Source organism: Apodemus sylvaticus, chromosome 9 (genome assembly GCF_947179515.1).
Source record: "Apodemus sylvaticus chromosome 9, mApoSyl1.1, whole genome shotgun sequence".
In the NCBI taxonomy this organism is placed as follows: Eukaryota; Metazoa; Chordata; class Mammalia; order Rodentia; family Muridae; genus Apodemus; species Apodemus sylvaticus.
This window is the reverse complement of record NC_067480.1, coordinates 34,480,247-34,492,796: the sequence shown is the minus strand read 5'-3', so window position 1 is coordinate 34,492,796 and position 12,550 is coordinate 34,480,247. Positions and strand designations below refer to the sequence as shown.

General features: G+C 42.2%; 1 protein-coding gene across 2 annotated transcripts in view; it reads left to right on the top strand.

Moving 5' to 3' along the window:
* Acsl3 (acyl-CoA synthetase long chain family member 3) overlaps positions 1 to 9,091 on the top strand; it is a 46,274-nt gene extending 37,183 nt beyond the window's left edge. For both annotated transcript variants that reach the window (XM_052193098.1, XM_052193099.1), the window contains exons 9-15: positions 153 to 292; positions 1,635 to 1,807; positions 2,365 to 2,439; positions 3,470 to 3,661; positions 5,685 to 5,799; positions 7,421 to 7,578; positions 8,402 to 9,091. In XM_052193098.1, coding sequence (XP_052049058.1) covers positions 153 to 292; positions 1,635 to 1,807; positions 2,365 to 2,439; positions 3,470 to 3,661; positions 5,685 to 5,799; positions 7,421 to 7,578; positions 8,402 to 8,559 — 1,011 coding nt within the window. In that variant the 3' untranslated portion in view covers positions 8,560 to 9,091. The remainder of the gene's footprint in view (positions 1 to 152; positions 293 to 1,634; positions 1,808 to 2,364; positions 2,440 to 3,469; positions 3,662 to 5,684; positions 5,800 to 7,420; positions 7,579 to 8,401) is intronic.
* Positions 9,092 to 12,550: the final 3,459 nt, after the last annotated feature.

Sequence of the window (12,550 nt, the reverse complement as noted above, 5' to 3'; positions counted from 1 at the left end):
GAAGGAGAGACTCAAGTCCATGCCACTGTCCTCCAGCCTCTACCACGCATTGTCCTACGTCATACAGACAATGATTACAAGTGTTAGTCGTACGGGTGGGATTTAAATGTGAAGATCACTCATATGCTTAATGAACTCATTTATGCATCTAGGAAATCATGGATCGGATCTACAAAAATGTCATGAATAAAGTGAATGAAATGAGTGCTTTTCAACGAAACCTGTTTATTTTGGCATATAATTATAAGATGGAACAGATTTCAAAGGGGTGTAGTACTCCACTGTGTGACCGGTGAGTAACACCAGTTCTCAACAGAGACCAGTCATCAACAGAGTTCACATCAACATCCAAGGGAAGCGAGGCAGTTATAAGTAGTACATTTACTTTAAGATGGGTGTGGTGACACAGGCCCATAATCTCTGCTGTTGGGAAGCAAGGGGAGGGGAATCCAGAGTTCAGAGCTGGAGGCTGGAGGGCAAAAGGGTGGGCGGAGGGAGAGTGTGGTTGGACACGCTATGGCTTCTGGCCTCTGTGTGCATGTGTGCTCTTGCTGTCTCGCTCCCTTGCTGTGGCTCTCTGTCTCTCTCTGTCTTGCTGTGTCTCTCTGTCTCCTGTGTCTCTCTGCCTGTCTCTCTGTCTGTCTCTCTGTCTGTCTGTCTCTCTCTTCTCTGTCTCTCTATCTCTGTCTCTCTGTCTCTGTCTCTCGGTCTCTCTCTCTCTCTCTCTCTCTCTCTCTCTCTCTCTCTCACACACACACACACACACACACACACACACAATCTTAAGACAGAGTTTCCCTGGGAATGCAGGGATTCCCCTGCCTCTGCCTTCTGAGTACTAAGATGAAGACTGGATGGCTGAATGGGCAAAGCGTCAGATTGAAGGGGCACAGGCACCACATCTGCCTCAGTGCAGCTTCTCATGTGGCTGCCATTGAGTCTTAATCCCTTTCAAAATGCTTAACAGTCTTCCATGGTTTCGGGCGCTGGCCCACTCCTCCCACCTTACTCAATGCTGAGTTCACAGGGTGTGGTCTCACTCGGCGTTAGCAGTGCTGTGCTGTGGCACAGTCCACTTGTTCACAATAAACAATTATATATGATGATTTAATATCACATGAAAATTAATTAAGAGTAAATGACATTTTCTTTGCTTGATAGAACTACTATTTAAGACAGATGTAGTGGCCCAAAAGAGTCTCCTCAACTGGCTGTACCACATTGATTATATTACTTAATCTCAAACTCTGAGAGTTTAAATACTTGGGAACTGCTGGTTTAGTTACTTTTATCCATGTAAAGAGGCACCATAACTAAGGCAGCTTGTAAAAGAAAGCGTTTAGTTGGGGACATGTTTGTAGTTTCGAGGACTTTAGTCCATAGCCGTCATGGTAAGGAGCATTGGTGGCCTGCAAGGTGGCTTAGATTCCATCCTGGTCCACAGGCGGCAGACAGAGAACGTGGGATGGTGCTGGTGTTTGAGGCCCCATATACTGCATCCCTCCTCCTAATGGACTATACCTCCTAATCCTTCCGACAACTGGGAACCAAACATTCAAGTGTGAACCTGTGGGGCCCGTTCATTCAAACCACCACACTGCTTAAAGTCTTGAATTTTCTGTTGCTACTTTCAGCTTTGTTTTCCGGAATGTCCGAAGGCTGCTGGGTGGAAATATTCGCCTTTTATTGTGTGGTGGTGCTCCACTTTCTGCAACGACGCAGCGATTCATGAATATCTGTTTCTGTTGTCCCGTTGGTCAGGGGTATGGACTCACAGAATCTACTGGGGCTGGAACAATTACAGAAGGTAGGTGGTGTCGTCTGAGAGCCAGGCAGCCATTCACATGTATGGATGGGTATTAATGTGAGGACGTGGTGGGCAGAGACTCTGGGGAGTTGGAGTAGGTGTGCCTGATTGCCAAGGGACTCTGAGGTGCTGCAGTGGACTCCACACTACCTGGAACTTTCCCCAGTGCCAGAAAAGACGAAGAGAAAGCCATGGTCATCAACCTGAGTACGTCTCCTAGGTTTTCCTGGGTGTGTGTATGTGTGGGGGGGGGGGGGTTGGACTTCTTCTCTTAATCCCTTTACTTAAAATGTTTTAAAATATCTTTAATAAGCCCCAAACTATGTCTTGTCAACATAACAAATGCTACTTGTACAGTCAGTTTCTGTAATAATTTAGGCTGTTAGAAAAGTACTGCTTCAACCGAGTAGCATACCCGTGCCAACCAGAGCACGAAGCCCAGGGCTCACTTTGGTTTCCAAGATTCTCTTGTAGATAGGGGTGCTGTTATCTGAGGGTTAAATAGTCATAGATTGATTAACTATGCTTCCAAATATTTTTCTTCTTTTGCCTCTCAGTGTGGGACTACAATACCGGCAGAGTGGGAGCACCATTAGTTTGCTGTGAAATCAAATTAAAGAACTGGGAGGAAGGTAACAGCCTATTTTTAGATTGAAGTGAGAATTGTGTTCTAGTTTCTTTGGTTCCATATTCTAGAATGTAAAATTCTAAGTGCTCATTTTGTTCATTATATTACCTGTGTCTTACCTAGAGCTGAACAGGGGTAAAGCTCTTGTCTGTGATCCTCAGGACCTGAGTTCAGTCCTTAGAAACCACATGGTTGTCAAATAGAATTGACCTTTACACATATGCTGTAATTTACATGCACATGAACACACACACCACACACAGATGCACACACACACACACACACGCACACACACACACAGAGAGAGAGAGAGAGAGAGAGAGAGAGAGAGAGAGAGAGAGAGAGAGAGAGAGAGAGGTATGAGGAGGAGGGAGAATAAATGTGATAAAAGAGTAGTGATTTTATTTTTCCAAAGAGAAAAATCATTTTGCTCCATTTATATTATATTTTTTATTTTCCATATTTTGGAAGGAAATAGCTTTAACAATTCTATTAAAATGTCTACTGCTTATTTTATTTTGAAATAAAAAAATATTGTAAAATGTTTGTGTCATATTAAGACTTATAGGTTACCTGTGAATTATTGGGATATAACTTTCTAAAGAGTCTAAGGCTTTGATAAATTCTTAATTGTTTTTAGCAGAAGTTAGAAATATATTCAATAAATTTAAGCCCAGAGTTTAACATCTAACTTTATAATAATGTGATTTTATGAGGGGTCTGTTGTATTATTTATTTACTATGTGACAGTGCATGATGTATGGACTGAGTAGAAACTAATTTTTTACATAATACATGGAGGATGCTGGACTTTAGACTGAAGTAGTAGCCTAAAAGCATGGATATTCATTATTCAACAACTGAGAATTTGTCTCTAGCTTATTGATGATGTTTAGCCACAGGGTCTAGTTTGTATCCCTTGAAGACTCTTAGTTGGTTAAAATATCTGTTAAGTATTAGAAACTAATAACTACTAGAAACTAATAGTTTTGAATATTTGTATAATACTATATGCGTTATTTTGTGTTTATTAGGTGGCTATTTTAATACTGACAAACCACATCCCAGAGGTGAAATTCTTATTGGTGGCCAAAATGTGACAATGGGGTACTACAAAAACGAAGCAAAAACAAAGACTGATTTCTTTGAAGATGAAAATGGACAGCGGTGGCTGTGCACTGGAGATATTGGAGAGTTTGACCCTGACGGCTGTCTGAAGATCATTGGTGAGCGTTGCATCCTTTAAAAAAGATTACATTATGTGTATGACTACCTGTATGTATGTGCCCGGCATGTGTGCATGATGTCCTTGGAGATCAGAGGTGGGTGCCAAATCCCCCGGAACTAGAGTTATAGATGGTTGGTTGTGAGCCACCAGAAGGGCGCTGGGAACTGAACCCAGGTCCTCTGCCAGAGTACTGCCTGGTTTAAATGCGGAGTCATCTTTTCAGCCTCTGAATTCTTTCTTGAAAGTATGTGTTTTCCCAGATGACTTTGCAAAGTGGTGGCTGTCTTTACAGAGACTGGTTTATTAGTGAAAGAGCTTAACTTTGTAATATTGAGGAGGGCTTTTATCTCATTCCTAAAATACAACATTGTAAAGAGGGACTAAAGTGTTCTTAAAGCTTGGCGTATTATGAATAAGGTTGTAAAAGCTGTTGAGTCACAGATATGTAATCATTCGTCATTCTCTACTGTTTGGGTAGGGAAATCTTGTTTTTGTTAGTTGTAAGATACTGTGCAGTGCTTTCTGATCCGAACTTAGTCCTGGCTTTGCCCAGGATAACCAAGGAAAGCCTAGCAAGTCAATACTGACCTACAAGACAAACACCTTTCATGCCTTGTCCTGTAGTTTGTCCACCTTCACTAGTGCCAGATCTATCCTGAAGTTATTCGAGGCTTCCTGGGGAGACACAAGCAAACATCTGCTTACCTCAGATAGGGAACAGACGGCAGACTAAAGTGCTATGTCACCAAAGTCCAACTGGGTAAACTAATGGAGTGCAGGTGTGGGAATGACTAGAGACAGCAGCAGCATGGCTGGGAGCCCATAAGGCTGGCGTCCTGGGCTTCCTGCTTGACCTTGCCGCCATCTTGACAAGTTGAAGCCATCTGTCTCTTCTTGGCAGCCCAGTTGGTCTGAGCCTCTTCTGGGCAGCTTGGCTTATCTGACAGTGTCTCTTAGTCTTTACTGCTTGAGCAAGCTTGTGAGGAGGGAGGAGTTGAGTACATCTGGTGAGTTTCAGGGACTGGTGAACTGGTTCTCAACTTAATGTTGTGACCCTTTAATACAGTTCCTCATGTTGTGACCCCCAACCATAAAATTATCTTTGCTGATGCTTCATAACTATCTTTCTGCTATTATGAATCTTATGCAAATATCTATGCTTTCTGATGGTCTTGGGTGACCCCTGTGAAATGGTCATTTGACCCCCTAAAGGGATCCTGACCCACAGGTTGAGAACTGCTATCCTCTTGAGTTAGTTCCTAAGTGAGCCTCCTATTATAAGATACTTGAGTCTTGAGGCGCTTCCCTGCATGATAGAGGCAGACGGGCCTCCAAGCTTTTTCTCCCTCTGTTTCAGCATTTGTCGGTTAGGCCTATGCCTTCTGCCACCCTGTCATAAGGATTTCCCCTCTGCTGCTACACACCGCTCCAAACCTTTTCACTTCCAACTTTTCACTTTCCAGTGTGATGAGGAAACCTCACTGTTCTAAGAAGCCTTTAATGGCTGCTAGCAGTTCGGGGCCTCTGTCACCCAGCCGGCGTTAGCCTCCCGCCTCTTTTGACGTTTTTCTTTGCTCTCTGTGCTTCAGTTTTTTAGCTCTTGCCAGTGCTGTTCCAATCCTGTTGCACTTCCTAATCTTGTCAGGATTCTGTCCCAGTCCACGAGCTGGCTGTGCTGTGTGGTCGCTGTGTTTGTGTCACTCTTCTCGCCAGCTGGTGCGCCTTTGCCCATCACATCACAAAGCTGCTTTCCTTGTGTACTAGTGAGTGCCAGGAGCGGATTAGCTCAGCAGAATAGAGTGGAGTCATAAAAGGATGACGTCCCTTAACTAAGATTGTTTCCACAAAAAATTTACTTAATTGTAGAAGATTAGGGTCTGACTTTTTATTGTGTCATCTCAACTTTAAGGCAGCCATCAATGCTTAGTTGAGAAAAGGTTTAAATAACTTGGTGAGAGTATTTCTATGTGCTTTAAGGTGTTAACGACTGTTCACAATGTTTCTGCCTTTGTTCGATGCAGACCGTAAAAAGGACCTTGTGAAACTACAGGCAGGAGAGTATGTTTCTCTTGGGAAAGTAGAGGCAGCTTTGAAGAACCTCCCACTGATTGATAACATTTGTGCGTATGCAAACAGGTAAGCTCGTGGAGTCTGTGCTGAGTGTGTACAAGTTGGTGGGTGTGCCGTGAGCAGTGGCAGCTCGTGGGCCGCCACCTCCTTTTTACATCTTGTGAGCCGCTACTTCCTGGGATGCTCTCCTCTTGTCTCCTGGGTTTGTGCTGCTTTACACCTCTCCATAGGTGTCCTGAGTGACAGAGCTGGGAAGAATAAGTTCTTCTGCTGCCTCAATACCTCTGCACAGGGAGGCTCTGCAGACGCAGTCAGATGCAAGGGGAATAAGTAGCATCTTCCTACAGTCCTCTTCTGTGCTTCTGACCTGCAGCATGCTTACTGCTGGCCCTGGCTTACCACTGCCTCACAGCCCATGACAGCATAGGCAGCAGGGAACGGAAGTGTAAATTTAGAAGCCTAGAGGTGTATTGGGAACTGATGGAATCTGAGATTAGACCTGACTGCCTTTCTGTAATAGTAAGTGAAGTGACTTAGTCATATGACCAGTAATCACAGTCACATGTCTGTCTGTAACCTGTAACCTAGTAACCTGTCTGTAGCAGCTGACATAGTCATAGGTGTCCTAGGAAAATCAACTTAGAACTTTGGGGTGCACCCCAGGTGGTAGAGCTTCTGGTGGAATAGTTGTCTTCTGAAATAATTAGTACCAGAAATGTCTCAGGGTTTGGAGACTGGATTTTGTTGTTTAGTGAGAAGATCTTGCTCTATAGCCTGGATGTCCTGGATCTCACTCTGGACTGGGCCACCCTTGAATTACCTTCCAGTGCTGCTGGAATTACAGTCATGCAACCACCATATCCCTTCCAAGATGGTGGGATTTTTAAGATACTTGCTTAGACTTGATCAGGTAGCACCCTCTACATGGGTCATCAGTGACTCTGCACTTTAAAAAGTCATTTGTTTTTTTGTCAGCATTGCTCCAGAGATGAGTTTTATTTATTTAAGAATAACTCCAAGTGTCCTTTTCTTGTCACAATGCTGTCATTTCCTCAGGGTCAGGCTGGCCCTGAATTCACAGCAATCCTCCTGCCTTAGCCTGTCTATTGTGGGGACCACCGGCTCTCTGCCCAGAAATCCTGATGTTTTGCATTTCTCAAAATAGTACCTGTCTTTGTGCATACTAAATTCCTATGATGATACAAATTCTTCTGATAACAGGAGAATGAGCATTGTCACAGGCTACCCTTGAATGCAAGACCTTACTTGCCTCTGCCTTCTGAGTGCCTGGTTTAAACCTGGCCCATCACATGATTCTGACTTGCTGCTGCATTTCTGTAGAAATATAACTTACAGGTGTTACTTTTCTTACCTTGATTCCATGAGTTTACTAATCTTTTCAAAGATGAATAAAAAAGATGAAAACTTTCTTTAAAAATGTATATTTTTACCTAGAGTTAGAATTTCTCGAGAGAGGTTGAACTCTCTCTGCCAGAGCTCTCAAATGTACTGTGACTAAGTGGTCAGAGGCATTGCATGAGATAAGTATGATGTGTGATTTTCATGGATGTTTGTGGGTTTTCCAGTAATAACGAGTTGGCTATAGAGTGCTAAGGCAATCAGTTACATTAGTAAGCGCAGTGCATGGTCCTTTAGTCCTTACTAAGTTATCCTTTTTGTGTTTCAGTTACCATTCTTATGTAATTGGGTTTGTTGTGCCAAATCAAAAGGAACTTACGGAGCTAGCTAGAACGAAAGGATTTAAAGGAACGTGGGAAGAGCTGTGTAACAGCAGTGAGATGGAAAACGAGGTCCTCAAAGTGCTTTCTGAAGCTGCTATTTCAGGTGAGTCTGCAGGCAAACCGATCCTTAGCACTGAGGTGGGGAAAATGTACACATCTATTGAACTTATAGGGGCTGGAGTGCATCAGTCTTGCCTGGGAGCTGTCCGCTATTAAACCCCTTCTCTAGAACATAAAGTATCTACTAAACTGAGTTTTAAAATAAAACTCTTAAAAATTTGAGATTTTTTTAAAAAAATGTGTACATGGCACTTTACAATAGTTCTATAATATGGAACTTACCAGAATCTTAGTTAAACTTAAGGGAGAGAGAGCTTCTTTTGACTCATAGTTCAGGCTATAGTCCTTCATGGTGGGGAGATCACCATGGCAGAGAGCTTGAGGAAGCTGGTCACATTATCCATTTTCCTGCAAATATTTCATTATCCTTGAAGTAAAATTCCCTTCCCTCTGGGATCCCAGCCCCTAGACGGCATGGTGCAGTGTGGTGTGTGTCCTGCTCCAGTGAGCCTGTGCCCCCTTGCCTGTCTGCCTAGTGCTGCAGGTTGCCTTTCTATAGCTTGGTCATGGGTTGCATACCCATGTAAATGAGTTGTTTTAATGACAGAACTGTTTCCTGTATATTTTATACCTATATCATTTATTTAAGTTATTCTCCTATGGATACATAATTTGTTCAATGTTTTTTGCTATTATAGTTCTCTTTTCAAAACATATCTTTGAATCTCAGGAGCGTTACTGCTGCTGCTGCCTGCTTGTTCTGTTGGGTGTTGGTGGGCGTGCCTCTAAGAGCACCCATTTGCTGAGAGCCTTGACTTCATCTCTCGTGGATGTGGGTTTTTAGTGTTGTATTTTCTTCATTTCAGCAAGTCTGGAAAAGTTTGAAATTCCATTGAAAATTCGTTTGAGCCCTGACCCGTGGACTCCTGAAACTGGTCTGGTGACGGATGCCTTCAAGTTGAAACGTAAAGAGCTTAAAACACACTACCAGGCAGACATTGAGCGGATGTATGGAAGAAAGTAATTAGTATTGGCATCAGTTTGCTACAGCGAGCTCAGATCAAATAGGAAAATACTTGAAATGTGTGTCTCAGGCCGAGGCAAACTCCGTTCCTCACATTAAACCCCGGCTTTTACGTCTCACTACATCACCATTTTTAACTGACAGGATTAGTAAACTATTAAGACAGCAAACTCGTGTCTGTCTCTGTTTCTTCCCCTCCTTCAGTTTGCTTTGGAATCTGACTGTCAATAGGAGACTTTTTCAGAATCACACTGGGGAAGCAGTGATTTTAAAACCTCAAGTTTTTAAACATGATTTATATGTTCTGTACAATTGTTCAGTTTGTAACTTTTTAAAGTTTGGATGTATAGAGGGATAAATAGGAAATATAAAAATTGGTTATTTGGGGGGCTTTTTTACTTATTGTATTTAAAAATAAAAGGGTATCAATGTGAAATTATGTAAATTTTAAATGCTTATGAATCAAGTCATTGTTGAACAAAAGATTTGTTGCTGTGTAATTATTGTCTTGTATGCATTTGAGAGAAATAAATATACTCAGACTTATGTTTGAAGAAATTGAAACCTTGCAAATATATGTCTGATGCTGTTGGTTTTATATACTTGCTTTCTCTGCTGGGGAGAACGGCTCGCTTGGCCTTGCAGGAAGTGAAATAGCAAGGAGGTGTACACACAGTTCAGGGGCAGAGCAGCTCCCCACAGTGCGGCAGCATCAGTAGTCGGGGTGGTGGTCGGTGCAGCCCGGTGGTCGGGGTGGTGGTGAGAGGAACCAGGGCTTTGGAGTTTTACTCACATCACAAACTACCTATTTGGAGATATTCTAGGACAGTGTTTTGTGTTCTTATATGTTATGTTTTGGACAGTTTTGTCCTTGTTGAAATTTAACTCTTACCTTTGGAAAAACTTTCTAAAGGAGGGAAAGTGTGGGAAGAAAGGAAATGGAGCTTGTCTGTGTCAGTACTGGGAGCTGAAAATTCACCTTCAGAATAACTTAAAATATTTCTATAAAAATGATTTATTTTTAGTTCTGTGTCTATGTGCTCACGCAGTGACTAAAGAGGCCAGAAGAGGGCGTCTGATCCTCTGAAATGAGCTAACAGCTGTGTGAGCTGCCTGTGGGCGATGAATCAAATTCCACTTTCTGCAAGACTGGCACCTATATACATAAAAATTTTTAAAAAAGAAACATAAAAGGGTAAGTTACTATCAAGTTATATATACCCAGTCTTACCAGAAATAAACAATGACAAGGTGGAGTTAGCTTCTGGGATATTTTGGCTTGATACACTACTCTCCTACCATAAGCATGGGGATTAAAAGTTGGGAAAAATAAACAAAATTGTGTTCTTAATTATTTTCTAGGACTTGAGGTCTAATACCTCCCTAGTTCACACTTAGTTTCTCTTTCACTCCTGTTGATTTTAGCTGCACAGAGCTATTTTACAGTACAATAAAGATTGTAAATTTACCAGTAAACTTTGTTGGGTAAAAATAATGTTATAGGTGCTTTTTATGCATGTGTGTACGTATTCCATACACAAAGAGTACAGTGCTCACAGAGGCCAGAAGAGAATGCTGGATGTCCTGGGATGTTAGTAGACAGTTGTGAGCCACTATATAGGTGTTGGGAATTGAACCCAACTCCTGGAAGAGCAACCAGTGCTCTTAACAGTGGAGCCATCTCAACAGCCCCAACTTACCACATTTTATGAAAGCACTTTCTATGTCAAACTGTAGTAACCCCATAAGGTATTTTCATGTAGTATGTGGAAGCTTCAGGCTCTTGTAACTTGCATTAACAAAACACTGACATCTCATGTCTCAGTAACTGCTCAGAATACTATTTTAAAACATGATTGCTACTACCTCAAATTCATTTATGATTAAGGTAGTGTTGTCATGCGATGATTCTGTTAACTTTCCAGTACTCTTAACAAAACATAGCTAAGGTGGGGGGAAAGTTTGATTTGGCTCAAGGTTTCAGAAGTTTCAGTTCATGGTTAGTTAGTTGGCCTTGTTATGCCTGGTCCTGGGGTAGGGCCACATGAAATTACCCTGTGGTGGTCAGGGTATGTCTTAGTTTGGGACACATGGCCAAGGCAACTCTTAATAAGGAAAACATTTAAATAGGTATGGCTTACTGGTTCTGAGGCTTACTGGTCCATTATCAGCATGGGGGAAAGTATGGCAGTATCGGGAAGGCATGCGCTGGAGGAGCTGGGAGTTCTACATCTTGTTCTAAAGGCAAACAGAAGACTGACTTCTAGGCAGCTAGGAGGAGGGTCTCATCGCCAAGTCCCACAGAGGCACATTCTCTGCAAGACCACAGCTAATAGTGCTACTCCCTGGACCAAGCATATTCAAACCACTACAGGAAAGAAAACATGGGAATGTTTTCCCACACCTTCAGGTAAATGTCCCCAGCAGCCAAATATGTTCCTGTGAAGTCTCAGCACCTTAGAATTCTACCACCTCTCGTGGTGCCACCAGCTGGGATCTAACCCTTCAAGACCTATGAAGGATACCTAAGATCCAAACCGTGATAGATAACAGGCATGTGTGTGTGTTGTTTTGTGTGTGTGTCTGTGATACACTATATGTATATGTTTTGTGTGTGTGTGTATACATACATATATATGTATATACACATATGACTTGGTTTCCTAACTTCACCTAGATACATTCCTTCCTTGCTGTTTTCTTATAAATATAAATTAAAGGCCAATACAGATAAACCCAGCGAGTGAGTGTCTCACCCAGCCTTTATCTATCTAGTGTTCTTATCTAGTGTGGGAATGATGCTGACTTCAGGACACATTCAGAGGCCACGTCTCCCATTGGTGATTCCTTTTCATATCAGTCCTCATTCCCTTGTAAAGAAAGGAAGAGTTTTTCTCCCATGTGGGTTTTGTTATCAAATAAAAACATGATCCTAGCTTGAAGACTTAAAGTATGCCCCTCATAGAAGCTTTCTTTAGTATGGTTCTGTGGGTGATGCAAATGTGTAGAATAGGTTTTCTTTCTGGAGAGTTCCCTCAGATGGAAAGGGGGACAATCCACAGCTACAGCTTTCCCACGCCTTCATGGGAATTCTTTTATATTCAGCCAAGGACAAGCTAAAGGGAAGCTCTCTGTACATTGGCCGTCTCGTCTAGTTTGGATTCTTGCCATTTACTGAGGATGTGATGAAGATTTCTCTACTTTTTTTTTCACACTTGCAGGTTTTAGGGTTTTGTGGTTTTATATTAATCCTTGTTAAATAAGGGAAGGGCAGATGAACCAATACAATGATAGGAAGAAACATGGCAGCTTCACAGGGTGATGGGCCAAATTCACCCTATGTTACATCTTCTTGGATGAAACTTTTTAAGATGATCAATCTGACTACATACCAAACTGAGTAAAATCTGAACAAAGATTTATTTTTATTTTATGTATGTGAGTACACTGTAGCTTCAGACACACCAGAAGAGGGCATTGTATCCCATTACAGATGGTCGTGAGCCACCATGTGGTTGCTGGGAATTGAACTCAGAACCTCTGGAAGAGCAGTCAGGGCTCTTAACCACTGAGCTATCTCTCCAGCCCAAAATATGAACAAAGTATCAGGAAGGCGAAGGTGACAGACACAGCATGTAGAGAGAAAAGCTTTGGACACCATTTTAATCATCAGACATTTGTTGGCTCTAATGAGGAGCTCTTAGCAAAAAAAGTTTCTGTGAGGTAACCTAGGCAACAGCTGCCATAACTCACATCTAAGGTGTTACCTCTAGGAACTCATGGGAAGCCGATCACGTATTGCTCAGCTGAGTGACTTCCAAGTTTATGTATTTTTAAGTCAACTAAGCTAATATGGTTTTACTCTAATGCACTGGCATCCAAGTTGATTCTAGGATGAGGTATTTCCTTGGTAGGCACTCTTGCTTTGCTGGTCTACTTTTAAGGATCTTAGATGTAACGGTGGTGTGTGTTTGTGTGTGTGTGTGTGGTG